At 44.6% G+C, this 27,943-nt stretch overlaps 2 protein-coding genes across 2 annotated transcripts in view; one reads left to right on the top strand and one right to left on the bottom strand.

The window, feature by feature from the left end:
* Nrap (nebulin related anchoring protein) overlaps positions 1–27,943 on the top strand; it is a 358,082-nt gene that overhangs the window by 45,244 nt on the left and 284,895 nt on the right. The gene's annotated exons all lie outside the window — the stretch shown is intronic.
* The window catches only part of Nhlrc2 (NHL repeat containing 2), a 58,369-nt gene continuing 37,930 nt past the window's right edge, over positions 7,505–27,943 (bottom strand). The window contains exons 6-11 of the mRNA XM_006978437.4: positions 24,369–24,468; positions 20,213–20,444; positions 19,586–19,708; positions 18,315–18,497; positions 17,000–17,219; positions 7,505–14,344 (exon numbers count right to left, since the gene is read on the bottom strand). Coding sequence (XP_006978499.1) covers positions 14,088–14,344; positions 17,000–17,219; positions 18,315–18,497; positions 19,586–19,708; positions 20,213–20,444; positions 24,369–24,468 — 1,115 coding nt within the window. The 3' untranslated portion in view covers positions 7,505–14,087. The remainder of the gene's footprint in view (positions 14,345–16,999; positions 17,220–18,314; positions 18,498–19,585; positions 19,709–20,212; positions 20,445–24,368; positions 24,469–27,943) is intronic.

Raw genomic sequence — 27,943 nt, 5'->3', positions numbered from 1 at the left:
CTTCAGAAATGTATGTTCATACCCAACCCTAGTCTACAGCAAGAGTGCCTGAAAGCTGCTGACACTGAGATGCAAGAAAAGCAAAAAGGTGGCCGGCCGTGTGGGCATCACTCAGCTCTTCCTTGAGGTTGAAAAGACAGAAGCAGTTGTTTCTCCCTCCCTGACTTTCTGCAGGGCTGATGGCAAAGCCACCAGCTGCATCAGCCCCTGGCAATACTTGGGATTCCGAGGTCGTGTCTGCTTCCTGAACATGACTAAGCCATTGTCTTTCCATTTCCAGGATGGGGAGATAAACTACACTCTAAATATTTATTCTTCTTATCTCATGTATTCTAATAAGGGATTTGGTTGAGGTGACATTTCATATGAAATGCTAAATATAGAACAATTTCAATTTACACAGAGAGAAATTCCTCAGTGGGTGATTCTTTTCAAATCCAGGTCACAAGCACTAGGGGAAATGGGTGCTTCTCACGTGTTGGCAGGATCACAGAACTCAGCCTTCCTCAGGGACCCCCGCTGTGGCAATTCAGTGACTCCTTCAATAAGGGAAGGAACCCCCAACACACCACACAGTAATGCTACCCACTCACTTCTCTTAAGACTGAAGTTAAAATAACTCACAATACTTTTAAAATTGTCATTTGCAAAGTTTGATTGGATAGAGCTATTTAATAAACTGACACTCTTAGACTGACTGAATTTGACTGCAAGCAAAAACAGGAAATCAGAAATTGCAACACATGCAAATTATACATACCTGCATACATACATTTACACACATGTAAAGTAACCACATAGCATGCACGTAATTCGTGTGTCCATCACAATAGAGATAGGAGCATGCTTTAAGAGTCATGGAGGCATCTTCAAACTCACAAACTAAACCCTAGAGAAACAGAAGTTGACTCTAGAGTGCTTTGCTTCTGTGGTGCTGGGATTGAACCTAGGGCCTGCACAGGCTAGGTGAGCACATTTCTGCCAAACTGTGTCTGAAGCCCTTAAAGAACGTCGATGAACAGCAAAGTGACACTCCGTGAAGTGACCTCTCTCATCTTAGTTTTATTAAACTGGTTTAAGATGGACATGAAGCACTCCCTTTGTTTACTCTACGGGCATCGTCCTTCTTGGAAAACAATTAGCCTGCCCCTGGCCTCTGGGTGCTGCTACTGCTGTTTAACACAAAGAGGCAGATTGAGGAGGAGCCTGAAAACACAGTTGCCTGTTACTCTACGAGCCTGCTGGCTAAGTCTTCCTCTTAACTACTGACCAGGTAAGCAACCAGCGAAGAATATGACAAAGAACTAGATGCATCCCTGTGCCTTGATTAAAACAAAAACAAACAAAATATAGTGAGTAATATATTCTTTGGAAATTGTTAAGATTGAGGTCACAACAAATAGCCAAATGAATGGAAACACATGAACTGTGAACCAAAGGCTGGAGGGCCCCCAACTGGATCAGGCCCTCTGAATAGGTGAGACAGTTGATTGGCTTGATCTGTTTGGGAGGCAACTAGGCAGTGATACCAGGTCCAAACAGCATGAGTTAGCTGTTTGAAACCTGGGACTTGTGCAGGGACGCTTGGCTCAATCTGGGAGGAGGGGACTGGACCTGCCTGGACTGAGTCTATCAGGTCAATCTCAGTCCTCAGGGGAGGCCTTGCTCTGGAGGAGGTGGGAATGGGGAGTGAGCTGGGGGGACGGGGAGGGAGGCAGGAAGGGGGAGAACAAGGGAATCTGTGGCTGTTAGAACTGAATAGTATTATAAAATAATTTTTAAAAAAAGAAAAAAAAAAGATTGAGGTCACAAATCTTTAGATAACATCATTATATGTTGGAAACTATATACTTTTTCCCCCAACATTTCATTACAGCAAACTTTTAAACTACCCTGGTTAAAGTCTTTTGTACATAAAGATATTTCAATATTTTTATGGATTATTCATAAAGAAAATAAAGGGAGAAGAGTGGATGCCTCATTTCCTAAAATCCTTCTGACTAATATATACTTATATACACATATATTACATACGACATAAATTCGGTTGGGATTCTACAAAATTACCTATAATAACAAGGCTTCCCTTTGTTAACAAAACATACTTAAAATAATTCTGAGTCCTATTAAAAGCCTAAGAGTAATACTTGAGTTGGTTTGCAATGGGTATCTCATTCTGAAAAATGGTGTCTTGGGCTTGGGAGACAGCTTACTGGGTAAAATAATTACTGTGTAAGCATGAAGCCTGGAGTTCTGATGCCCAGTACTCACACGAATGTCACTGGGTATGGTGGCTGGTCTGCAATTCCAGCACCCGGGAGGCAGAGGCTTGCTCACAGCAAGCTGATTAGCTACACTAGCTAATGCCAAGTGCTACCCAGGGAGATTCTACTTGTAAGAAGAGTGTGATTACGGAAGACACCTCCGTCAACCTCTGGCCTCCACATACTCCCACACATGCACAATGTACGACCCCCATACACAATGTGGATGTGCTCCTACACACCCATACAACCTCACAGTGCACTCACACATGCATACTACATATATACAAATACAATAAAAATACTATCTTACAAAGGCTTAAGGCATAAACAACAAATTGCTCTTTTGGAATTAAACAGGCTTGTCCGTATGTATTCCATAGCACTCCGTTCTAATGGTTCAGAACCTGAGGTTGACTGGTTTCACTTCCCACCTGGTGGGTAAATCCCTGGACCAACTACAACAGGCTGAAGACATTCACTGTCAGAAAATCAGTGTTTTGAGCCTTCTCAGTTCTTAATCACTCTTCCTGTCTAATCATAAAATAATTCTGGGCAGCACTAATCTGTCATAAATCCAGCTGTTCAGACCGGAAGCTGGCTGTTGGAGACAGAGAATGGCTCAGGGCCATCCTTTTGTGATGTGGCCATACGCTGTGGAGGCCACAGGTCGAGACTCATTTCACATTTTCTGCACACACCCATTACAAGGCTGGTTCTCTCCACAACGAGTCCTGGCTCCTGAGGCTTCTCACATCATTCCTCCATCACTTCTGGTTTTTCCCCAGGAGCACAGGTGAGTCATGTGACTGCAGGGAAACAGCATTTCTTACTCTACTTTGTGCTGCAAGCCACACAGAAACCCACAGGGCAGCAAGGATTAGTTCCTCCGCACTCGCTGCTTGCATTTAGTAGTCTGTGCCCTGACACCTTTCTGGTTTTCCTGTTCATAAACACTTGAGTGTGTGTGTGTGTATTTCCTCACATCTATCTGTCTTTGCAGGTACCCCTTCTTTGAACAATTCTGATAGGCACAAATCAGCTTCTATGGTGTAAATTATACCAGTTTCTAAGAACACAGTCCAAACCGTAGTCACAAACTTGACTGTTGTCCACAAACTGCCCTGTAACATGTGGGACCGCAGTCAGAACCCAGTGACATCACTTCTTTCAAACTTTGCTAGTGACTAGTCACTCCATCTTTGACTCATTTTCCTTGCAGATAGCAATGTGTGTAGCTGCGTTGCCCATTTCACAGTGACAATGCCCCATGACAGCTCACAAAAACGGTGAATCAGAAGAGCGCAGTGGCCAATGTCAATCACTGCAGAGAAAAGCCCCGGTAACAGAGGTCACAGAACGATCAGTCCCCACAGAGTACGGGGGTTCTTTGTACTTCAGGTTGCCTGGCCACTGTGCTGTTTAAGCAGTTTCACTATTTCACCAAGGCTGGCTGTATGGCCTTAGTCTTGTGGTTATTATACCCTGGCCTGTAGATGGAGTTTTCCCCAGTCCTGCCTGGCCCACAGTCAGAACAAATCTCTCTCACCCACCAGTCCCGTAGTTGCTCAGACCCAACCAAGTAAACACACAGAGACTTGTATTGCTTACAAACTGTATGTCTGTGGCAGGCTTCTTGTTATCTAGTTCTTCTATCTTAAATTAACCCATTTCTATAAATCTATACCTTGCCACATGGCTTGTGGCTTACCAGTATCTTACATGTTGGTACTCATGGCAGCGGCTGGCAGCGTCTCTCTGACTCAGCCTTCCACTTCCCAGAATTCTCCTCTCTGCTTGTCCCACCTATACTTCCTGCCTGGCTACTGGCCAATCAGTGTTTTATTTATTAACCGATCAGAGCAACACATTTAACATACAGAACATCCCACAGCACTGGCCTCCCACCATTGAGGAATTCTGGTGTACACTGACTCCTGGCTTGAACAATCACTTCTATAGTCTTTCATAGCGGCAAAGCAAGGCCTGTTTATGAATGTGCATGTGCACATGCATGGCTGGTTTTAAAAAGTAAAAATGGGATTTTTTATGTATTCTGAAACACGTTGTTTGAATGTGAGCACAAACACATACCCATAATTATTCTTAATGGCTGCTGCAGTCCAGTGAATGGATGAGCTGTTGCTTAGTATTTCACTGCTGATGGGTATTATAGGCTGGTTACATTTGTTGTTTTTTTTTTCTCTTTTTTTACATGCTAACACATTTTTGTGTATGTACTCAAGCATTCTACTGAATCAGTTTCTACAAGTGAACTACTGTATCGTTCTGTCTGGGACAGAAGGATTATTGAGCTCTAGGTCACACTGGGTTCCATAGTGGAGACCCTATCTCAAAAAAAAAAAAAAAAAATTACTCAGTTTTGCTGGTGGTCACAGCAACACAAAGCTGCACCACAATGAAATGACATCTTGTGATGGAAGGTCAAGGATTCAGTTTTGACAGGACAGGGGTGGAGAGCTCGAGGACCCACTGGTCCTCATGCACCTGGCCAATACTGGCCTAACTGGTGGGACCTCTGGATGTGTGGTCCGGCACGTCCCCCAATTTCTGTGGGAATGGATTACTGTTCAAATGCAGCTTCTGTGGCTGGGCATACCTGTGTACCTGGTTGAGGTAATGAGCCGTTTTGCTCTGAACAGGCTCACTAAGCAGCCTAATGATCTTAACTCCTGAGGGAACATCATTTCATTCCTGCAAATTCCTAGCAATTGCATGCTGATGTCCCCTGATAATTTTCCAACTGGTATATTTACAATTTATAATTGTGTTTCACATACACAATAGTCTCTGTCTCTCTCATGTTTTGAGTTTTCATTCTTTGACATTGTGGTTTGAATGAGGATGTTCCCATGGGCTCAGATAATCGAGCACGTGGTCTCCAGCAGGTGGCGCTCTTTGGGAGGTGGAAGCTTGCTGGAGGAAGTCGGTCACTGCCAGAGGCTTTGAATAGTTTCGTCTTGCCTCCCTTACTGTTTGCTTTTTCTGCCTCGTGTTTACGTATTAGAGTGTGAGCTCCAGCTTTCTGCTCTGGCTGCTATGCCTCCTAGCCACAATGGACTCTTAGCACCATGGAATCATAATCCCAAATAAACCCTTCCTTCCGATAGTTGCCTCAATCACGGTGTTTTATCAATGCAACAGAAGAGTAAAATTACACTGGACTTTCCATTTCTGTTCACTTCTGTTATACAGATGCTCACAATGGCCATACACACCAATCTTCCCAATCACTGCTTTTGAGTGTAGGTAATTTTCAGTAATGTCATTCTTCATCCTAACTATATTCCTTATCTTCTGTCCTTTGGCAATTCCTTTAAAGTCATTAATTCCTTTCAAATTCTTACACACAGTTTAGGTAGAGCTCAAACTCCCCCACACCCCAAGTGCTCCAGCATCATTTAGTGACTAGATCCCTTTCTCAGTTCAGTGTATAAAAATCTGCCATTATAACTCAATGACTTGATTATTAAATATTTGCTTACAGTGGCTGGAAACATTCTCAGTGGTTAAGAGCAATTGCTCTTCCCCAAGACGTGGGTTTGGTTCACAGCAACTATATGGCAGCAGCTCAGAACTGTAACCACAGTTCCAGGGAATCAGGAACCCTCTGCTGGCCTTTTGTAGCCACTGGATGCACATTGTATACATACATCATGTAGGTACAACACACAAACACATAAAATAACTCTTCAAATATTTACTTTTAGCTTTTTAAAACTTAGTATCTTCTTGATACTCTCCAAGGTTCAAATAAATCATATCTTACAGGCTTTTTACTTTTTCTGCACGTGTATGTGTGTGGACACACATCTGTGCCTGTGTTTGGATGACACAGATGGATGTTGGATGTGGTGGTTTATAGAAGAATGGCCCCCACAGACTCACATATTTGAATCTTAGTCATCAGGGAATGACACTACTTGAGAAGGATTAGGAGGTGTGGCCTTGCTGGAGGAGGTGTGTCACTGGAGGCAGGTTTGAGGTTTCAAATGCCCAAGTCAGGCTCAGTGTCTGTCTTCCTGCTGCCTATGGATCTGAATATAGAACTCTCAACTACTGCTCCAGCACCACACCTGCCAGTATACAGTCATGCTCTCCACCATGACGACAACGGATTAAACCTCTGAAACTATGAGCCTGCCCCAATGAAATGCTTTCCTTTATAAGAGTTACTGTGGTCATGGTGTCTCTTCACAGCAATGGAACACTAACACATCAGTTGTCTTCCTTAATTGCTCTCTACTTTACTTACTGAGGCAGGGTCCCCTGAACTAGTACACCCCAATTCAGTAGCTTCTAGCTGCTTGTGCAATTGATCCTCTATCTCTGCCTCCGGGATTACCAGCAGGTTACCATGTAGAAAAAAATTCCTGAGAGATGGCTCAGTAGTTAAGAGCACCGGCTGCTGTCCTAGAGGACCCAGGTTCAAATCCCAGCACCCACATGGCAGCTCACAGCTGTCTCTGACTCCAAGATCTGGCACCCTCACACAGCTATACATGCAGGCAAAATGCCAATGCACATAAAATGAAAATAAATATATATATATTTTTTAAAAGAGAGAATGAACTCTTGAACCCCAACAGAGACCTAATATTCCAGTTGGGCTGGTTCAATCACTTTGACTAAGGGACCACCCTCAGGAAGGTGGTTCATCTTAAGCCATGCTAAAGAGATGGGCGGAATAATTAGCTCTTTAATGAGATGCTGCAGGTTTCCCTTCCCAGAATCTTTGTCCCCCTCTGCAGCAGCTCAAGAGGCACACCAAAGTCAAAAGTCTGCCTGCTTCTCTCTTCTCCTTCCTAAGCGTGCCTCCCTTCACACTTGCCCAAGCACTTCCTTACTCCTCTATGGCTTCCCTTCCCTCCATGTGTCTACTTTCCATTCGAACTTCAATGGCTTTTTCCTTCTCTCTTTTATCCTCTTCCAGGAAGCTGCTGGGATTCACAGCTCACCTGCCCTGGGGTTCTCTTTCAAACTCTAATAAAACTGTCCTTCTGCTTCCATTTGAATCCATTCATCAATTCTCTGAATAATGAAAATAAGAATTCCAAGAGAGGATCCTGATTTCCTCTGTCATCCACATCAGCTCAGCTGTTATGTGGGTGCAGAGATCCAAACTCTAAGCTATTTCTCCAGTCCAGTTTACAGGTTCCTAAGTAGTAAAATTAGTGATATACTTAAAACACACAACATATTAAGGACAGAAACACAACTTTAGAGAGAATATATTTAATCTATTTCATGAAAAGGAGTACAACGCTTTGGAAAAGAGGTTAAGTTTCCATGTATAGTAGAATACCCCCGCTTCCCAGGACTCCAGGGATCACACTGTACAGTAGAAACACACCCTTGCTTCCCAGAACCCCAGGAATCACATTGTACAGTAGGAACACACCCTTATTTCCCAGGACCCCAGGAATCACATTGTACAGTAGGAACACACTCCTGCTTCCCAGGACCCCAGGAATCACACTGTACAGTAGGAACACACTCCTGCTTCCCAGGACCCCAGGAATCACACTGTACAGTAGGAACATACCCCTGCTTCCCAGGACCCCAGGAATCACACTGTACAGTAGGAACACACTCCTGCTTCCCAGGACCTCAGGAATCACACTGCATATTAGGAACACACTCCCGCTTCCCAGGACCCTAGGCATCACACTTCATTTGAATTAATGAAGGCCATCAAGTTCTCATTCCACCTAAACAACATATTTTAAAATCCACTGGAGTTTGGTCTACAAATAAATGTAAAATACACAGTTGCATAAAAATATATTAATCCATCTACATTGAACACTTAAAAATGCACAGCAAGTGAATTCTTTCAGGACTAAACAATGTCTAGAAATATCAGCATCTGAACTTGTACTGGTTAGGCATGAAGTTGTCACAGCAGACCACCTCTAGTCTCACAAATGAAATTACAATTATGCACACAAGATGGGAAGAGTCTCTTACATGACAGACAAATGTCAATCGTGATTACACAGCAAGCCTGAAGGAATGACTGTCACAGAATCTGGACTGACTCCCCACACACTCCTCCAGAGGGATCGAAAACTACACCGTCAACCCAGGTACAACTAGGAAGCTTTACTCCAAAGCATGGGAAGTCACACAGGCCGGTTCTCTGCCTTTGAAAACTGAGACATTACTAGGAATCCTAGAAAAACAATCATCACAACTCCCCATTCCCAGCTCTCTGTGGAACCCTGGCTCCTCAGCAAAGGCTCTCCTGAAACTGTCAGTTTCTGAGGGTGGAAGTCAAGTGCTGAGGGGGCACTGGCTTAGTTTTGAGCAGATAAACTGCGATGATGACATCACAGGCACACATCAATACATCCCAACTCTATGCAAACAAAACTACCTTGTGTTTCTGGTGGAACTAGAAAGAAAGATAATAAATTTTTAAAATAGAAGATAGTTCGATGCTATGTTAGGGACTTGTGTATTTTTCCCTTTATGGTCTTATTTATCTCAACATATTTTCTCATGAAACTAGGTACAGAATAATAATTCTTTTTGAACTGTCTGTATTGCAGAGGATCTTTACTGCCCCCCCCCCTTTTGTTTTATTTCAAATGGAAAGCTGTAACTAAATACCCTAAGAATACCAAGGGCTTATCTACACTGAACAGCTTCAGATTTCACATTTAAAAAAAAGCAATTTTGCTCAAGTCCACTTCTTGGGCAGGGCAGCCACAGAACACTTTTGGTACAGGCTTCTGGCTTAGTGTTCATTTCTGACCTAAGGCTGATGTGCACACAGGGGAAGTAGACTTGAAGATGCTTGCAGGGGTTTCCTTTGGGTAGGAGGCTGTCAACAGCAGAAGGTCCACAGGCACACTGGAGTGCTGTGCCAGGGGAGGAAAGGACACACCAAGAATGAGTAACTGCACCCAGGCACACATTCCACAGGTATCTAGGGTTTTAGCTTTTCACCTCTGACCTCTGGCAATGATTAAACAAAGCGGCACACTAAGGCAAAGGCTGATTAGAAACGCCTGCAGGAGAGCGTGTGTCCTAGTCCTCTGCCAGCCTGCGTGCTCTCAGCAGCCACCTGGGAGCTGAGGCACCAGTCTACAAGTCCCCACATTGAGGAGCCAAGGTTTATTAGCCACAGAATGCCATGTGGCTCAATTACCAAAGCCTGTAACTTTATGACCATTTTTTCTATTACCTATTGCGAAGAAATGGGAGCAAAGCAAACCTCATTAAGCCAGGGTAAAACAGTGACTCAGGGTGACTGCTAAGTCTCCGCTTACGCTGTGACACAGGTGGAAGAGATCTCGGTGATTAGCACTGCGGCCTGCCTTAAGGTGTGTGGCTACATCCCTGTCAAGGTAAGCAGGGATGGCATCTAAGACCCAGGCAGCCATCTCCTTCCTGCACCACAGGATGTTTCACCACCATGCTATTGCACATTGTACGTGACAACACTCTGCATTGGGATGCCCATTAGAAGCCGTCACTGGCACGCAGCAGTCTGCCTCACAATGCCAACTTCTGAATCACTAGGGCTACACCAGGACCATTAAGGATGCAGGAAGGCAGAGGACTTCATACTTCTATACCTCACTTTTGCTCACATAACACATTGTCTCCAACAGGAGTGAACTTCACAGGGTCTGCACTAGCCCTGTTCTTCAAGACAAGGCCATTTGGACAGTCCTGCTGGAACTAACTGGTTTTCCTGTACACACACCTGTTAGAAGAACTGAGGATATGGCTGAAATGAGGGCCATAGAAAACCCTCTGGAAAATAACAATTACATATACCATTTCAAGGCCTAGGTGGTAAGAGCCCATGAAAAGTCATGTCATTTAAATGGCATTATTTGAATTTCAAAACCACTCACTCCTAGGGCTCCTGGAATTCTCTGGATTGGTGAGTTACTACATAAAGGAATGAAGTATGTGAACTATGCATGTCTAAGTCACTATAGCAGGTGCGGGTGAGGGTGGGGGTGTGTGTGGGGGGGAGGACGACTGTCCAGGGTCTGCCCCTTCCTAGGTGTACGGTCTTGATCGCCCTGAATCCAAGGAGGAAGGACCCAGCTTCATCATAAGGCTGCTGCGAGGATGCTGGGTACGTACCAGCAGATGGAAAGAATTCAACAAATGGAACTATTCTTCTGCCCGTGTCCTGAGGCCTGAGGCAGTGGATACAGAAGCATTCCTCCTTCAGCAGGTTCTCCACTCTGCGCCTTGTAGGAGCCTCAATCATGCTTGCTGCTCACTAGTCACACCAGTCAGTCAAGGATACCCAGCACCCCTGCGTACTAGGTCCTCTTCTGGGCACTGGGCTCTATCCCAGGAGCTTTCTGACCTGCAGGCAGGCCATCACCAGGCCAAAGCAGCTCCCTTCTCTGCACAGCACACACACCTATCTAGTCTGTATGGTGTTCTGAAGCCCACCCCAGGAAATACACGTGAAGGCACTCTGAAGACCCCAGAGAAGAGCATCCCAGGTTGCTGCCTCCAGCATGCTCGGGTTGCAATCTGAGGATGCTTGTACAAGTTCTAAGGGTGTGTGAGGTCTCCAGCCATGTCTGGATTCTCTATGGAACAAATGTATTGGTTAAAGTTCCAGATGGGCTTTTTAAATCCTTCGCTACAGCATGGAGGTGCTTCTTTACAAACAATAGTGATTGTGAAACAGTAATACGTCCTACCAGAAAATGTTCTTCTTCTTCTTCCTGAACACAGGTCCTACTGGGTCTACTAACGTGACAAATGATGGAGAAATGTTTTGCTTTAGAAACTGGAGTTGTGAAGAAAATGTCAAGCACGTGTCTGTGGCCATAAATTATTGTCATTATTAGTAACTAAACTGATAAGTAGCAGTTCATAAATTACTTCGTGCTAAATGCCGTGTGAACATTTCACTGAATCCTGGCAGCAAGCCCAGGCAGTCCCTGCTTTATAGGGTTAGACTCGTCTACAGAGCACACACTCTTGCAACCACACTGTGCTACACAACAGAAACACTATAATTATTCCTGTCCTCACCAACTCACAGTTTTGAAGAAAACTGGTAAGTGAAAGGACCCTAAAAACACCCCATCTTTGTAATGTAAGTGGCTTTAAAAACACTATTGCATTAGTGCTTATAATTCAGATTTCTCTTGAAAAATATTAGATTTCTTCCTCAAGTACTGACTGTCGACACATACAGAGAAGCAGAATTAAAATGAAAGACCAGGAGTTTACTCACTTAGAAGCATTACTGATACAGTCCCCTGCAGATACTTTCATGTTACTGTGCACTACAAAACTTCACTTGTGGTAACATTTCCCCGCCCCCTGAGGACTGAACCAGGGTCTCTGCAGACCAAAGAAACATCCTCTTCCTGAGTTACAACTCTAGTCTTTGGTGACTGGTCTTAAACATTCTGCCAAAGGCAATAACCAAGCTGAAGTCTCTTCAGTTGATAGACAAAAACTAATAGTCAGTTCTGAATCTGTGGCAAAATTATAATTATACATTTTCATTATTCTCCCCAAATTTCCAACTTTAAAAAAACAAAACAAAACAAAAAAACAAAAAAAAACTGGCCAAAACCCATCATCTCAGTGGTCTGGGCCCCAGAGTAGACAGGCCAGGAAACAATTAAAAAGCTTACAGAGAAAACAAGAGGCGCTGCAGATCCTGACGTTTTAAAACTAAACTTTCCAGTGTTTTCTTATGTGACATTTGTGTCACCCATCAATCTAGGAACCTATGTGCACTGTCAGTGTGTTTTCTAAATCTACATGAACCCAAGACCAACAATATTTTAGCAAAAACAGCAGTGTGGAAAGGCAGGGGTGAGAAGGAGAAGTTAAGCTCTGTATTTTGAAGACCAAGGAACCATTCAGTCACTGAAGACTAAACTTAGACTCTGCCCAGACAAAGAGAATGCCAAGGGATTCTCAAGAGGATTTAGGGATTTTTAAGGTACATGAAACTACAGAATACATACTTGTGTTTTTAGAGTGAAAAATAAATTACCATTATTTCTACATTAACTAAACTGTATAGACTCTGTTCTAGAGAGTGACACTGTTTATGTCCTCAAACAGGAAATAACTGAGCCAAAATATTCTCATCCTGTCCAACTGGAAATGAGAAACACAAGAAATCAAACGAGGCTGAAAGACACTTAAGGTGCACTCACCACAGCACAGCACAGCACAGCACATCGGCTACAGACTGTAGCTGCAGATCCTGTGCTGCGGCTGGTTCTGGAAGCAAAGGTTTCTGAAGTAATTAGTGTAACTCTAATCAAGATCCCTTTCCTTTCCTTTTCCAGTGGCATTTCTCTTGAAAAGTAGCTTTTTCAGGTTACTAATTAAGTCATGATCTAAATGTGCTTACTTCAGAGAGTTTTTAGCTAACTTAATAATAAAACAAGCAAATATTACCTATCAAAACTACTTCAAAAATCAATCAATGAATGTGTGGAATGATACTTAAATAATCCCACTTCCTATCTGGTACTTCTGTGGCAGGAAGGGAGGCATGCTATACAGGCTGTCTACAGATCCCTACTGAGTTTCTATGTGGGGCTCAACTGATGATTCTGATACCTTGTAACCTGAATAAATAAAAAATACGTCAAGTCAGCTTTAAAACAAGTGGGATTTTCAATAGTTATGATAATCTAGGATAATTACAGTAACAATGAGAATCAAACCCCTCCAGTATCCCTTTTCAGTGATGTTTCTTATGAGGCTAAAGAAAACAAATACCAAAACAGCATCAGCAAATCACTGTGTTTCAGCCCTAATATTTTAAATGAAAGTATATTAGGATAACTATACCTGTCAACCACATTAAAACATTGTACATTGATAATAGGCAATTTGAAGGTTTACATGTGATTTTTCAAAATGTCAGAATTAATGATCATAATTTAAATTCTAAATATGGGAACCAAAACAATAACAAAAATCTCAAAGCCAATAAATCTGTGTTTGACTCTTAGAACTGAAATGTGAATTTCCAAAATAACATAGTACTCACTTATATCAAGTTCCACCTTCACAACAAACTATCATACACAGCAACACAGCCTAACCCCACCTCAAAAGGCAGCGTGTCTCTGGGGAGCCAGGCATTGTCTGGTTGGAAGATGTTCATTAAAAAAATAGTTAAAAAGAAGTCTGCATGCCCTTAGAAATTCTTTGTTTCTTTGTTTTCTGTATAAAGTTATAAGGCATTAATAATGGCATGTTAAAACAAATAATTTATAGTAAAAATAGATTAAAACTCTTTTAAAAATACCTCAGATGAGAAAAAAGACAGAAGAGATAATAAGTAACCACTCATGTGCTTTCTAAGCTTCTACTGAATACACCTTTGTTCTGCCTTTAAACAGACCTTAGACACTAAATGGAGGTGCCTTATATAAAGGTACACAGTGTAGGCCTGTCCAGTCACTAGGAAATTTACACACGAACTGGGCTGACCGCTACTGATAAAGGCAGAAGAGGTTATTTAAAACACCTGGTATTATTAGTATTGACTGCAAATGACAACAGTCTCTGACTGAGCACGGACTGCAGCCTTGTGCCAAAGAGCAGCAAGGTTTACACTACCGGGGTTCAAATGATGGTCAATGACCTGTCTAGCACACAGCTAAAATGAAGAAATGTGTTTAGAATTAAAATGTTAATAAGGAGCACAGCTTTATTTTGGTATCAGTTGTTACAACTGAGCAATGGGTTTCTAGAACGCTCAGGACATTTCCCCAAAGGACAGGCAGAGGATGGATGTGGGCTGTGGTGAGGGCTCCTGGCTGCTCTCTAGAATACATGTGTGAGCTCGACAGCAGCTACACGGCCCGGCTGGGCATCGGCTATGTGCAAAGGCTGCCTGAACAAGATGCTCTTCATCATGCAAGCGCTGCTGTCCGCACTGCAGTAGTAGAGGAACGCGCTGACAGAAACCACAGCTTCAAGGGATACGCACTCGGTGGGGATCCGCAGCGCGATTGTGGGTTGACTGGAAATGCTCTCTATGTCTCCAGATGGGATCTGCTCCTGAAGAAGCCACTCACTGCCTAGAAAACAGGAGAGAACATCATGAAGTCTGTAGGAAAGACAAGAGGCTGGGCACACAAGTGTGAGAACCAGAGTTCAGACCCCAGAACTCACCTAAATGCTGGGTGGACATGACACCCACCTGTAATCCCAGAGGACAGGGGGTGGGGACAGGGCACGCCCGAAACAAGCTGGCCAGTCAGACTATTAAGACAGTGAGTGTGGGCTTAGTGACAGACCCTTCCTCAACATTTTGGGTAGAGAGAGGTCAAAGGAGACACATGGAATTAACCACATGCACACACCTATACATACATGTGTACTCACACCATGTGGACACACTCACACACATAATATACACATACATTTGAAAAGATACAAGTAGGAAACTAGAAAAGTCTAAGGAAAGACTCTTAATCCACAGGTAATTACTGTGAGCCCGTGAGTGCCAGGCATGCGCTCTGTGGAAATGACGCGCAGGAGAGACATAATGGCCCAGCCTGATGGTCACTGTATTCATTAGTGCAGCTCTTCCCTTCTGTGAAAGCTATAAAACAAACCACAAACTGATCTCTACAGAGGAGAAGCTGAGAACTGCATCTACGGCTCTTTGGATCCGTCACACAGCGCAAAGTGCGTCTACTGTTGACGAAACGGGACGGTGAGACAGATCATTCTCACCCAGGGGAAAAGTCTCCAGCGACACAGACTAAAAACTGCAGGATAAACTGCAGAGAATACAAACGCATACACAACTCTGTAGTGACTTCTAAATCCAGTCAGGGCAGTAATAAACTATTTTAATATTCAAGTCTAGAAATAGGATGCCAGCTATTTCTTTGTATATTTTTCATATATATCACATTTATGACTGAAGACAAAGTGAGATGTTTGTAGTTCTTTAAAACACTTACATATTCTAGCCATTTTAACTATTTCTAAAGAACCAGCCCCAAAGACAAAGTATCTTCTACCCGTACATGAAGACATGAGCTCTATAATACTTTTAGAATCTTTGAATTACTAGGATTCTTGCCTACAAGCTTATTTCCCTATATAGTAAAAAGAAGCCAATATTTTAGACAAAGAATGAAACATCTAAGTATTTGACTCTTTCCCTTTATAGGACAACGGCTCAGAATTCAATGATCTGGATGTCTAAGATGCAGCATTAAAAAAGTTAATTGTCACCGGGCGTTGGTGGCGCACGCCTTTAATCCCAGCACTCGGGAGGCAGAGCCAGGCGGATCTCTGTGAGTTCGAGGCCAGCCTGGGCTACCGAGTGAGCTCCAGGAAAGGCGCAAAGCTACACAGAGAAACCCTGTCTCGAAACACCAAAAAAAAAAAAAAAAAAAAAAAAAAAAAGTTAATTGTCCCCATGCCATGGTGGCACACACCTTTAATCCCAGCACTTGGGAGGCAGAAGCAGGCAAATCTCTTAAGTTTGAGGCCAGCCTGGTCTACAGAGTGAGTTCCAGGATGGCCAGAGCTATACAGAGAAACCCCCTCTTGAAGAGCCAAAACAAAACACAAACAAAACAAAAAAGGTTAATTGTCAATATCTGACTTAAAAAAAATACTGGTCTCTAATTATGCAAAGAAATTAAATCTATGACCTGTGATCCCCAATTACAGGGCTGCTTTGTTATGTTATAGACACAGGCAGAACAGCCAACCCTTCCTAGGCCCTCCTGGAACCCAGAGAGGGGCTGTGGCGTGCCCAGGGTTTGCAGTCTGTCCCCAATGCTAGGCCCAAAAGCCCAGCTTTCTTCCTCGTGGGGATCAGAGGAGGGGGTTTGCTCAGGGAGTCTCCTGAGGGCCAGTCCAGACTCAGCAGCAGCAGTCCACCTGCAGAGTCCCCTCGGCCTGGACACCACACTGAGAGCTGCAGACCAGCGGTTTCTGCCTGAGTGTATGGAGGTGAGCAGGCACGAGGCCAGGACGGGGTGACACACACACAACAGGAAGTGTGTGAGAGGGTGTGGGAGAGAGGAACTACGGAAGTGGGGACTGGTGAGAACGTGTGAAAGAGAACGCGTGGGAGAGCAGGGCAGGGCAGGTCATCCACGACAGCAGACCTGCTCTCAGACCCGCTGTCCACTCTGGCACAGCAGCTAACGGTGGACAGCACTAACGAGAACAGGCAGGACACGTCTCCTCAGGGGAGAAGGAAGAGCCGCCACAGGACAAGCTAAGAAGTAAGGAAGCGCCCCTTTACTTCTCCTCAGCAGACTTTCAATTTCTTACTTAGTCAGTCAATTTTTGGTTTTTTGACATTCTGTAGCCCAGATGGCCTGGAAATCACTATGTAGCTCAGGCTAACCTCAAACTTGCAGTCTTCCTGCCTCAGTCTCCTGAGTGCTGGGACTGCAGATGAGAGTTTCAGTGGTTCTTTTGGGAACAAGAAGAAGGCGGCAAAACAAGGCAACACGCAGACAAATCTACTTCCCAGAGCCGTGGTGCTCAGAGATGGCAGGGCTCTCGTGGGCCACACCGTCGTAACGAGGGAAGTGGAAAGACAAAGGCCAAGAGAGAGATAGCTAAGTGGGGTGAAACCAGACTCATATTCCCCCTAATTTCCCTCAAATCTTGCCCCAACACATAGTAAAATATGTAACAAGCCATCATCTCAAAGCCTAGGAATTTCTTCTCTGTGTGCAGAGCTCAGCTCATACCTTCAGCGGTGAGGAACCAGCAGCTGGACACGCCTTCCGTCAGCTTCGCCCCTGGTGGAAGGTCTAGCTTGAGCTTGAGCTGCAGCGTCTGGCCAGGACACACAGTCACAGGGGCGAGCTGAATGTGTGGGGCAGACTTGGGCACCTTGGGTACCGTCTTCTGCTTCTCTGTAGGGAAGGGGCCGTCTACCACGGCACTGGCAGGCTTGTAGACCGGGAGCTAGAAGACCAGACGACGGACGCGTTATTAAAGCAGAAGGACTTTTAGACCAAATGGAGAGAGCCTAGCCTTAGACAGGGCCAGGTTCTTCATCAGTGACATCAGCTGCCACTAAAGGATGTTTCCCAGAGTACAGAGGAACTGTCCGCCTCAGTAGCCAGATCACCTATAAGGACACAGAATGTAACCAACTGTCCCATGGCTTATAAATGGCAGGAAAGTAAGCACCACTTACAAATTTAAGGACAGTGAATATGCTACACACTCATGACCTTTGCTGCCAAGAGAAATCTAGATGATACTTTTGATGCCAATCTCTAGTTTTTATTTAAAAATAAAACTCTTAAAAATAAAAGGCCACCTCCCCACCCCCCAGGTTAATAGGATACATTAAAAAGCAATGGTGCCGGGCGGTGGTGGCGCACTCCTTTAATCCCAGCACTTGGGAGGCAGAGCCAGGCGGATCTCTGTGAGTTCGAGGCCAGCCTGGGCTACCAAGTGAGTTCCAGGAAAGGCGCAAAGCTATGCAGAGAAACCCTGTCTCGAAAAACCAAAAAAAAAAAAAAAAAAAAAAAGCAATGGGCAACAAACATTTCTCTTTGAAAATGGATTGGAACTTGGTCAAGTTTTCCCTAGTCTATCTCATTTTCAGAGTTTGGGAGCTGTGACTTCTAGAGGTTCCGCCAGAAGATGACTTGGTAATGGATTCACCACAAAATTCAGAAAGACAGCAATAACCTAAGGATCACTGGATAAAATGAGTCCACACGGCACATAAATACAACGTGTGCCATGACTTCTACACATTTAAAAACAGACCTGAGGCCTCTATTTTATTGAAGGTTCATCCAATTCTCTCCAAATTCCAGCGTCTTCCTCAAATGCTCAGAAGAGATGGAAACTTATATTTTAAGACTAACAGGAGACCTTCAGAGCAAGTCCCTGGCTGGGCTGTCCCAGAACACAACAGGGACATCCACTTCCGACTCCCGCTCTCCATGTGCCAAGTGTGCAGCGGAGACGGCCAGGCCAATGCTTTAGAGCTCAGTGCCACCCTCAACCCCACATCCTCTAAGCTGTTGTAAGATAACTCACCACAGACACTGTCCTTGCTTCTAGATCCACCACTTTAATCTGGTGATTATTAGTGTCTGCTACATACAGCAGCCGACCACCGTCGCCGACACACAAGCCCCCAGGCTCGTTAAAGGCTGGCTCTGCATCTCCAGTGCATGCTAGCGTTGTGCAGGCTTTTGTTTTTGGATCCACAACTTTAATCTAAAGGAACAAGAACAAACGTTTCCCCTGCAGTCAGCCCTGTTTACAGCAGTGCCAGGGAGACCAGAGGACTCCCAACTGCCACCAGCATTCTCAATCAACAAATCTCACGACAGTAGATATTTCCCTATTTTCCTAAAAATTACAACATTCAAATTATGTCATCGAAGGGAAATATGTCGTCCTGAGTAAAACCTTCCTAACATCTTAGTTATAGCACATTTTCTTGTTAATTCCAGGATTGTTTTCTGGAATCCACACAGTTAACTGACTTTCCTGAGAACACTGTCTGAGGACTGCTACTTTGTTGAATGGAAGGCCAGCCAGTGATGGTCAAGTTTATGGTTGCTTATCACATGGCCCAGAACTCTGCAGTGAGAATGGAAACACCTGCATGGAAGAGGAAATGGTGCTGAAGACCGGTTTATTTGCTCCTGATCACTGTAACTGTGTAACAGTTCAAAAATCTTCATCTGCCAGTGTCCCAGTTAGCTGTCAACCTGACACAACCCAGAGTCAACAGAAAGGGGAGCCTCACCTGAGGAACTGACCAGATCAGATGGCCAGTGGGCATGCCTGTGAGGGGACTGTCTTGTTAATTAATGTGGGGAGGCTCGTCCCACTGTGGGTAGCACCAATCCCTGATCGGGTGATCCTGGGTGATACAAGAAAGCCAGCTGAGCCAGCTAGCAGGCCTGCCTTCAATTCCTGCCCTGACTTCCCTCCATGATGGACTTAATTGGGAGTGTGAGCCAGATAAATCTCCTCTTCTAAGCTGCCTTTGGTCAGTTTTACCATGGCAACAAAATGAAACTACACCAGCCGGCTCACACTTTCCCCTAACGTGTCTCCTTATTTCCTGACTTTGTTACTGAGCAGCTTTGATGGGTCACAATTCCTACATTTATGTCAAAGCCACAGGAATTAGCTTAGCATTGTCCTCAGTTTAGCTCTCCTAAGGCTCCGGCAGGAAAGACCCAGGAGAAGCTGCACAGGCTGGGGGCTCCAGTGGCCCTCTGCATTTTAGGGGCACAGGTAGGAGGCACACGGGTCAAAAGCAAGGGGCTGTGTCTTTGGTCAAGACTCACCTTGTGATTATAAGAGTCTGCCACATACAGCACATTCCTCTTCTCGTCCCACGCCACTCCAAGTGGATGCTGAAGCTTCGCATTGATGCCTACTCCATCAATATCACCAAAAGCAAATAAATTCTTTTATTTTATTTTTTAAAGAGAAAGAAACAGCAGTTATTAAAAACGTTGAGTGTTTTGTTAGATAAAGTGAAAACTAAGGTCATCGTGTCCCTAAAGCTAAACAGGGAGCCCTGGTTTTCACGGCAGAGCTGGACATGTGATACAGACTGGAGAGCCGCGGCAGCAGCTACCTATACCTGCTGTGTCACTCACAGCTGGCCAACATCTGGTCAGGAACAGGCCAAGTCTGCTAGTTAGTGCTCTTTCCAGTCCACCGCTACACACTCAATGCAATCTCTCTCTTCTCTCAGCAGCTACTTATCTTCTCTCAAAGGAAGCCTCAACATTTACGTGTAATCAAGCAGGGTCAGCTCCCTCTCCTTAGAGGGCTTTCCTTGTGTTTCCTTATAGTCACACTGGCTCTGGCTGGACTGCATTCTATCACAGACAGGCCAAGAATGAACCTCCTGAATGTCATGAATGACTCGATATCCAGGAGACTGCACACAGTGACTTCTTTACCATGGGGTCGCGTTCTCCTCCGACAAGGTGCTTCACTGCTCCATCTTTGAGGGAGACGGTTCTCACTGTGCTGCTCTCGCTATCTGCGACAAAGAGGCAGCTCCAGGGATCTTCGGAGGCTAGAGAGAGACCTGACGGTTGGGCAAAACCTGCCTTGTGAGGATATGCGTTGTTTCGATTCTCTTCATTTCCACTCCCAGCAAAGCGAAGGCAGGTTCCTTTTTTGAGCTCACTGAGAGACAAGCACAGGTGGGACCCAGTTACTAAAGGGACGGAAAAGACCAAAACGATGGTGACAGCACAGTTCACCAGACCCCAGAGCGGCCTGTGCACCACTGCATCTGTCCTGTCACTCTCAGGGAGCCACCCCGGGGCACTGCCTCCCTTCTCTTCTCCCTCCTCCTCCTACTGAGGCCGCTCTCAAACACCAGGTTAGGAAATCCCTGGTTCAACAATGATCAGGTCATTACAAATAATAATGAGATGATTTATTCTCATTTTAACTTCTTAGTTTCATACAATATCAGGTTCTAGAAGGGAATTTATTAATAGAGACTGTCTAGTTTTGGATAGTTTGAAGTTTTAATTTTCTTTAAAAATGTCTGTGTCTTCTACAAAGCACAGAATAGTTTTAAGAAAGCCAGGTTGAGCATGCCCATTTTCAGAAAATGACATAATGAGTGTACAGCATTCAACGATCGACTGTACAAAGCCCATTTCTTCTAGACACTGGGAAACGTCTACTTAAAGTCTGCAGCCCAGGGCGTGGTGGCACACAGCTGTACAGCTGCGGCTGCAGAGAGCACGCTCCAAAGGCTGAGAAGAAACACTGCAATGACTCTGTTTGTAATGCAGAGAGTTTACACCTTGATTTCTAAATTTATGCCAAAGGACTATAAAGACATAGTTCTGTGAGAAAGAGGAAGCCGACTTCAAGTGTGAAGTGGGAGGCTATGTGTACTCCATCTCCACACTTGGCACATCACCCGGAAGTCCAATGTGACCGCCACTGGACGGTCCTTCTCAATGCTAAAGCAGGCAGAGGCAGGGGATGGAGGGCAGTGACAGAGAATGAAGGATTATTCCAGGAACTCACACAAACTAGCAGGCCAAAGAAATACGTGCAAACCTTGCACTGCAAAGGAGGAATGTACACATGAAGGATCCTGGATAATGAATGTGGGCAAACCGTGACCCTGCAGCACAGGGGTCACTACGACCTGCAAGTCAGTATTAGACACCATCTCTATAGTGACTTTGTATGTGGTGGTATTGTGTTTCCCAAAATATTGTGCACCCTAATAAACTTATCTGGGGTCAGAGAACAGAACAGCCACTAGATACAGAGGCTAGAAAATGGTGGCACTCACACCTTTAATCCTAGCATTCCAGAGGCAGAAATCCCTCTGGATCTCTGTGAGTTCAAGGACACATTGGAAACAGCCAGGGATGGTGACACACACCTTTAATCCCAGAAAGTGAGCCTTTAATCCCAAAGAGTGATGGCAGAAAGCAGAAAGGTATATAAGGCGTGAAGACCAGGAACTAGAAGCATTTGACTGGTTAAGTATTCAGGCTTTCGAGCAGCACAGTTCAGCTGAGATTCATTCTGGATAAGGACTCAGAGGCTTCCAGTCTGAGGAAACAGGATCAGCTGAGGAACTGGCAAGGTGAGGTAACTGTGGCTTGTTCTGCTTCTCTGATCTTCTAGCATTCACCCCAATAACTGGCCTCAGGTTTGATTTTACTAATAACAACTTTTTAAGATTCCTGCTACACAAAACTAAGATGCAGATCAATGTAACATGAGCAACCGTTTTCCTGTAAGAGTGACAACCCTTCTTACGAGGAGCCATAGGCAGCCCTGACAGCACATTCTGGCTGCTGTTATAATTACACCTCATGTACCACTGGTAACCTTACTGTTCATGTCACTATTGTCTCTTGCCTGGATGACAGTTATAGCCTCCTGAATCATATCTTGCTCCACTCTGAATGCTAGAAGAGTTCTTTCAAGAATACAGATCTAACTATGTCACTTCTTAGCTTAAAACTTTCTATATCAGCTTTTGGGATGTTCAAATCTCCTAGAAGGACTCAAGGTGTGACATGACCTGATGTATTTGAAATACCTCCACTACAGAAGTCCTCCATGACACTTCAAATCCTGTTGATAAAACGCTCAGCGTGAAGGACTACTTCAGGGGTTCTAATGACACACGATTTCTCTATTGTTCATTGTTTGCTGATCTAATTCTTCTGGGCCTGGGCATGACTTCATTTTATCTTTAACAGAGAACATCATTTCATCTCTACAGTGCCTAGTAAAAGTATATTTAACAAATGTTTTAGAGCAGTGGTTCTCAACCTTCCTAATGCTTCTACCCTTTAATACACAGTTCCTCATGTTGTGGTGATCCCAACCATAACATTATTTCCATTGTTACTTCAGAACTTAATTTTGTTGCTGGCGTGAATCACAGTGTAAATATCTGTCTTTTCCAATGGTCTTAGGTGACCTCTGGGAAAGGGTCATTAGACCCAAAGGGGTTGCAGCCCACAGGTTGAGAACCATTGTTTTAGATGTGTGCTTGTCATAAACATTACACAACTGTGTTCCACACCCACCTAGGACATCTGAGATCTTGATTTGCTAGACAGTCAACCCTTTCTACTGATAAAGATAGCTGCAATGAGCCCAGCACTGTGGCACAATTAATCCCAGCACTCGGGAGGCAGAGGCAGACAGATGTGAGTTGGAGACCAGCCTGGTCTACAGAGCGAGTTCCAGGACAGGGGAGCCCTACCACAAACAAGCAGACACAGAACTGTGACAGCTAGCCCTACCTCCATGGTTATATAACAACTTTAGGGTCCATGATGCTGTCTGGTCAGTTTTTTTGTCAGCTTGACACAGCTGGAGTCATTGGAGAGGAAGGAATTTCAACTGAGAAAACTCTTCCATCAGACTGACCTGTGGCCACAGCTGTAGGCCACTTTCTTGACTGATGATTGGTACGAAAGGGCCCAGCCCACTGTGGGTGGTGTATGAGGGAGCACACTGGGCAAGCCTAAGCAGCGTTTCCTCATGGCCTCTGCTGAGCTCCTTCCTCAGGCTCCTCCACAATGGACTATAACATACAAGCCAAACTAAACTCTTCTTCCCCACGCTGCCTTTGGTCATGGTGTTTATCACAGCAATAGAAACCTCACCAGGCAGACTTTCATCCGTTTGCTTATTCTATAAGCTTTTACTGAGCTGTTATGTCCCAGATACAGTACTAGGCACAGAGGACACAATAATAATGGGACAAGGCTCCTTTCTTTAAGAGGTAGTCTAGTAAGAAGAAACAGTTAAAAACAGGCATGACCCAAGCCAAGAGAGAGGCGAGCGAGAAGCCACAGAGGAGAGTGTGGCCGGCTCTGCCTGAGGCTGAGGGAGAAGAGGGAGAAGTGGAGGACGTGGCAGACAGTGCGGCCCATCCTCACATGCCCACCAGTGGCAGCACAGACCTGTGCTGACTGGACGTGCCAATGCTATGCTAGCCTCTCCACACGGCAAGCCCACGAGGTGACCCAACACACAGCGATGGAAAGGACGGAGAGCTGACGGGCTCTCCTATGCTTACACAGTACGCAGCAGCTGGGATTCCACTTCAGCCAGAACACACCTGAGTGGCAGCCACTTGGCCATGCAGCCCTCACCCACCTGCAGGAGTGACTACAGACACCTGTACCATGTCTATGCTGCAAAGAATTAAAGCCCACCTAACATTTCCAGTTCCCTGTAGAGGCTCCAAAGAATGGCTCCCCAGGCTCTTAGAAACTAGATGCAGCCACAAGCCTTCACCGGGGCTGGTGAAATACAAGTCCAAGTGATGTATGTCATTTCTGAGCAGCAGCTCCGAGAACCAGCTACTGACTCACCTCCTCCTCCTCCTCATCCTCCTCCTCTTTTTCTGCAGAAGGGCTGGCAGAGCCCCGACAGCAGCTGCTTCCTCAGCCTGGGGACCAGTGCCCAGTGAATCGACACAAGTGAGGGGGAAACCCTGCGCCAGGCTTTTCTACGGTGTGTGGCCAGCACATCCTGGCAGGTACAGCAGGTGTTAGGAGGATGGTGACTGGGGAAGGGAACCGAGGAGGCATAGCCAGGTACCTTTTCTTTGGCAGTGTGCCAGAGTCCAGGAGGAGTGCCCATATCTGATGAGTCCCGGCCATGGCTATCCACAGGATGTCATTTCTTTGGACCTCTGAACCTTTATAAAAATAAGTTACATGTATTATAGACATATCTGGCTAATATGACATTTAATTCAGAAACTGAAATTCAATGGATGATACTAGTTTTTATAAATCAGCTGTTTTGGAAAATGATCCTTAGTGAGAGATCTGGTTTTCAGAATCATCCTTTCACCTGCAACAATTTCATGAGAACTCAAAGTCGTCATATTTTTTTAATTAAATGCAGTAAGTACAGAGTGATAATTCAATACATGTTTACAAAGTGTAATGATAAGATTGAAGCCATTAGCATTTCCGCTTCCTTAAACCAAATCCACACATTCTTAATAGCAATATGTCAATCTGCATCTCTGGAAACAATGTTTTTAAACACTGATTTAAAAATTATGTGACACAAAAAATAGGCTGACATCCTCCAGGAAAATTCGGGCAGTTTCTATGAAAGAAATGAGGCTTTTCAGAGCAATGGGTGGCACAAGCCTGCAGCCCCAGAGACTGGGAGGCAGAGGCAGGAAAGGCTCAATTGGGAAGCCTGGCAGACTACATAGAAAGTTCCAGGCAAGCCTGGTTTACAAAGTGGAGACCCTGTGTTAAAATAACAATAAGCAGAAGTTTAAGGAATGTGTCTTTTTATTACCATGATATGAGATTTGCGATACTGACACAAAGAACAGTCATTTATAAATCCACTTGTCTAGGTGGTCATAAAACGTATGGGAGTGTGCACATGTGTGCGTGGAGGCTAGAGAGTAATGTCCAGGGTCTTCTTCAGTCACGCTCTACTTTACGTATTAGACAGGGTCTCACTAGACCTGGAGCTCACTGATTTGGCTCGACAGGCTGGCTTCTAGAAAGCCCTAAGGATCTTCCTGTCTCAGCCTCCCAGTGCTGGGGCTACCCGCCCATGGCCCTGTGGCCGGGCTTTTACGTGGGAGCTGAAGACTGAATTCAGATCCTCACGCTGCATGGCAAGCCCTTTGCTACCTGAGCACCTCAGGCCTGGTTTATCAGACCAAGAGTGCAGTACTTCATAATACAGCTGTTTACCACCACTGAGTTTACTGTTCTATTTTTAGACACTGAATGATGTCACACTTATTATAAGGGAACAAAGCTCTATTTCTCAGATTAATTGTGTTACCTTATTTAATTTAACTAGAAGGTATTCTGAAATAACTGAGACATTTTAACTAAAGTAGTCTATCTGGTAAGACATTATAAAAGTTATTTTATTTGTAATCTCTCTAACTTCAAGTATTTTGTGATGAGAAGGGCACTTTTTCCTTAATTAGCAATCCTTTTTAAGTGTCTTTCAGTTTAGTAACAACAAAGACAACCCACAACATGTCTCTCAAGTAATCCAGATGCCACAAAGCCAAGCGCTTCCCAAAAGCTAACTCCAGTTTTCTGAAGGCCCCTGAGCTAAGCACTGTTAGAAAGCCAGCATGCCAGGGCATCAGCTCGCAAAGGCCAGGACAAGAGGAAACGCTGTGCCCCAGCCATGATGTGCTGATGCCCTCTCTGTTCTTGACGGCTACACAGTAGAAAGTATCTCAGTTTACCTCCTTCATACACAGTCATGTCTGCAGACACAACTGTACCAGAGGGGCACTGCTGTCCGTGGATGACAGGGACTCAATCTCGGCTTTACCACTTTAACACACCAGATCAAAAGAGCTGCACAGTGAATTTTTAATACACCGCACTGCTCCTTCAGTTACTCTAGGGCTGTTCTCTGGGATTACTAAAATGACTATGTCATCTAAGCTAATAAAATATTCCACTATTTCAGATAGAATGACATTCAGACGAAAAGGGCTTCTAGGCAACACTACTCAAATGTCAGCCATGATCATCATTCATGACTCTGGAGCTTACCTTTATCGCGTGTTACCTCAGGCAAGCACAACTGCATCTACAAACTCGGAAGCCCTAGAGCGACGTCACTGAGGGTAAAGAGGATGACACAATGTCTCCCACGGGAGTTTGCTAATGCGCTAATAAGCACTGACCACTACTGCACCACAACAGATGATACCCAACAGTGCACTCAATTTACAATTGCTCCCTGTGTTAAAGCCGTCACAAATCTAAGACTATAAACTTCTCATATCAAACAATGAGAATGAGTTCATGCTCATGATTAGATAATAGTATTATTAACTAAGGAAATGAACAACAAAATAAAACAAAAGCTTCCGTAAGTAATATAAACAAAAGGCACAAATGAATAATACTTTCCCACTCATGACATTCCAAAGCCTGTATTTACCCAGCAATACGTTAGACCAACCCACACAGAGCCGAGGGTAATTATAGCCTGAAGCCCACTACTGACCCCTCCCAGTTCTCTCCGAATGGAATAAATTATGTTGGAGGCGTGTGACGGCCTCCAAACAAGCATCCCTTCATGGCTGAGGAGCCAAATAGTTCAGGATTTGAATACTGGCTGGAATTTCTGCCAAGTTTCCTCACCTGTCCAGCGATGCTATGACTGCCCATCTCAAGATGACCAAGAGGACGAGCACAGGCCCTGGAAGTTAGGCACCATCACAGTCCCGGCAGGCTGGGCACTAGACAGCATCCTGGCTCTCAGCTCCTACACCAACTATGCTCCTCTTGCCTTCCAGGACTCTCACCCTCAGCCCCTCAGTGGAACCCCACTCAGACTTCTTTCTTACTTCCCTCCCCTACGCATGAACACACACACACACACACACACACACACACACACACACACACACACACACACACACACACACACCATCCTACACGCCATGTTCGCCTGCTTACTGCTCTCCTCCGCTCAGGACTTCTAAGAAGGCAGCAGCAGCAGCAGCAGCAGCAGTAGCAGCAGCAGCAGCAGCAGCAGCAGCAGCTGCTGCTTCATTTTATTCAGCTTCGTGGCCAACAACTAACACAGTGCCTTCCCATACTAGACGCTCAGCAAATACCTACTGAGTAAGTAACCTTTCCCCGGACAACAGCAGAAAATATTCTCATTTTCCAGTACATCCACAAGCCTGAAGTCATCCTAATGATGGTTGAGGTTTCCTAACACTGCTACTGATTGTCTCTAATCAAAGAAGCTTGCTATAAATGCAAACCTGTGCATTATCCTCCAAGATCACCACACTGAAGAGAGTGATCTCTCTCTAAAATCAGAATGGCACACGAGACAGATTTTACCTTGTATGGCAACCAAGGTCATGCCAGAATATTCACAGAACGAATCCTTATTTTATTATAAATTACTTCTACTTCTTTTTCTATTTTAAAGACATGTAAATGTAGTTGGATTATATATCTATGATTTCACTTTGATTTTTCTCAGATAATTTACAATGGAGCTATGCTTAGGTCTCACAGGGCTGAGAATTCTCAAGTTACATATGAAAATACAGTCTTTCAATACTTTTTAATGTTTCTAGTCATAAAAACTCTGAGAAAACTAAGATCCACAGATAATCTATTTAATTTGATAAAGAA

The sequence above is a fragment of the Peromyscus maniculatus genome, chromosome 1 (assembly GCF_049852395.1).
Source record: "Peromyscus maniculatus bairdii isolate BWxNUB_F1_BW_parent chromosome 1, HU_Pman_BW_mat_3.1, whole genome shotgun sequence".
NCBI classification, from domain to species: domain Eukaryota; kingdom Metazoa; phylum Chordata; class Mammalia; order Rodentia; family Cricetidae; genus Peromyscus; species Peromyscus maniculatus.
This window is presented reverse-complemented; position numbering and strand designations above follow the sequence as displayed.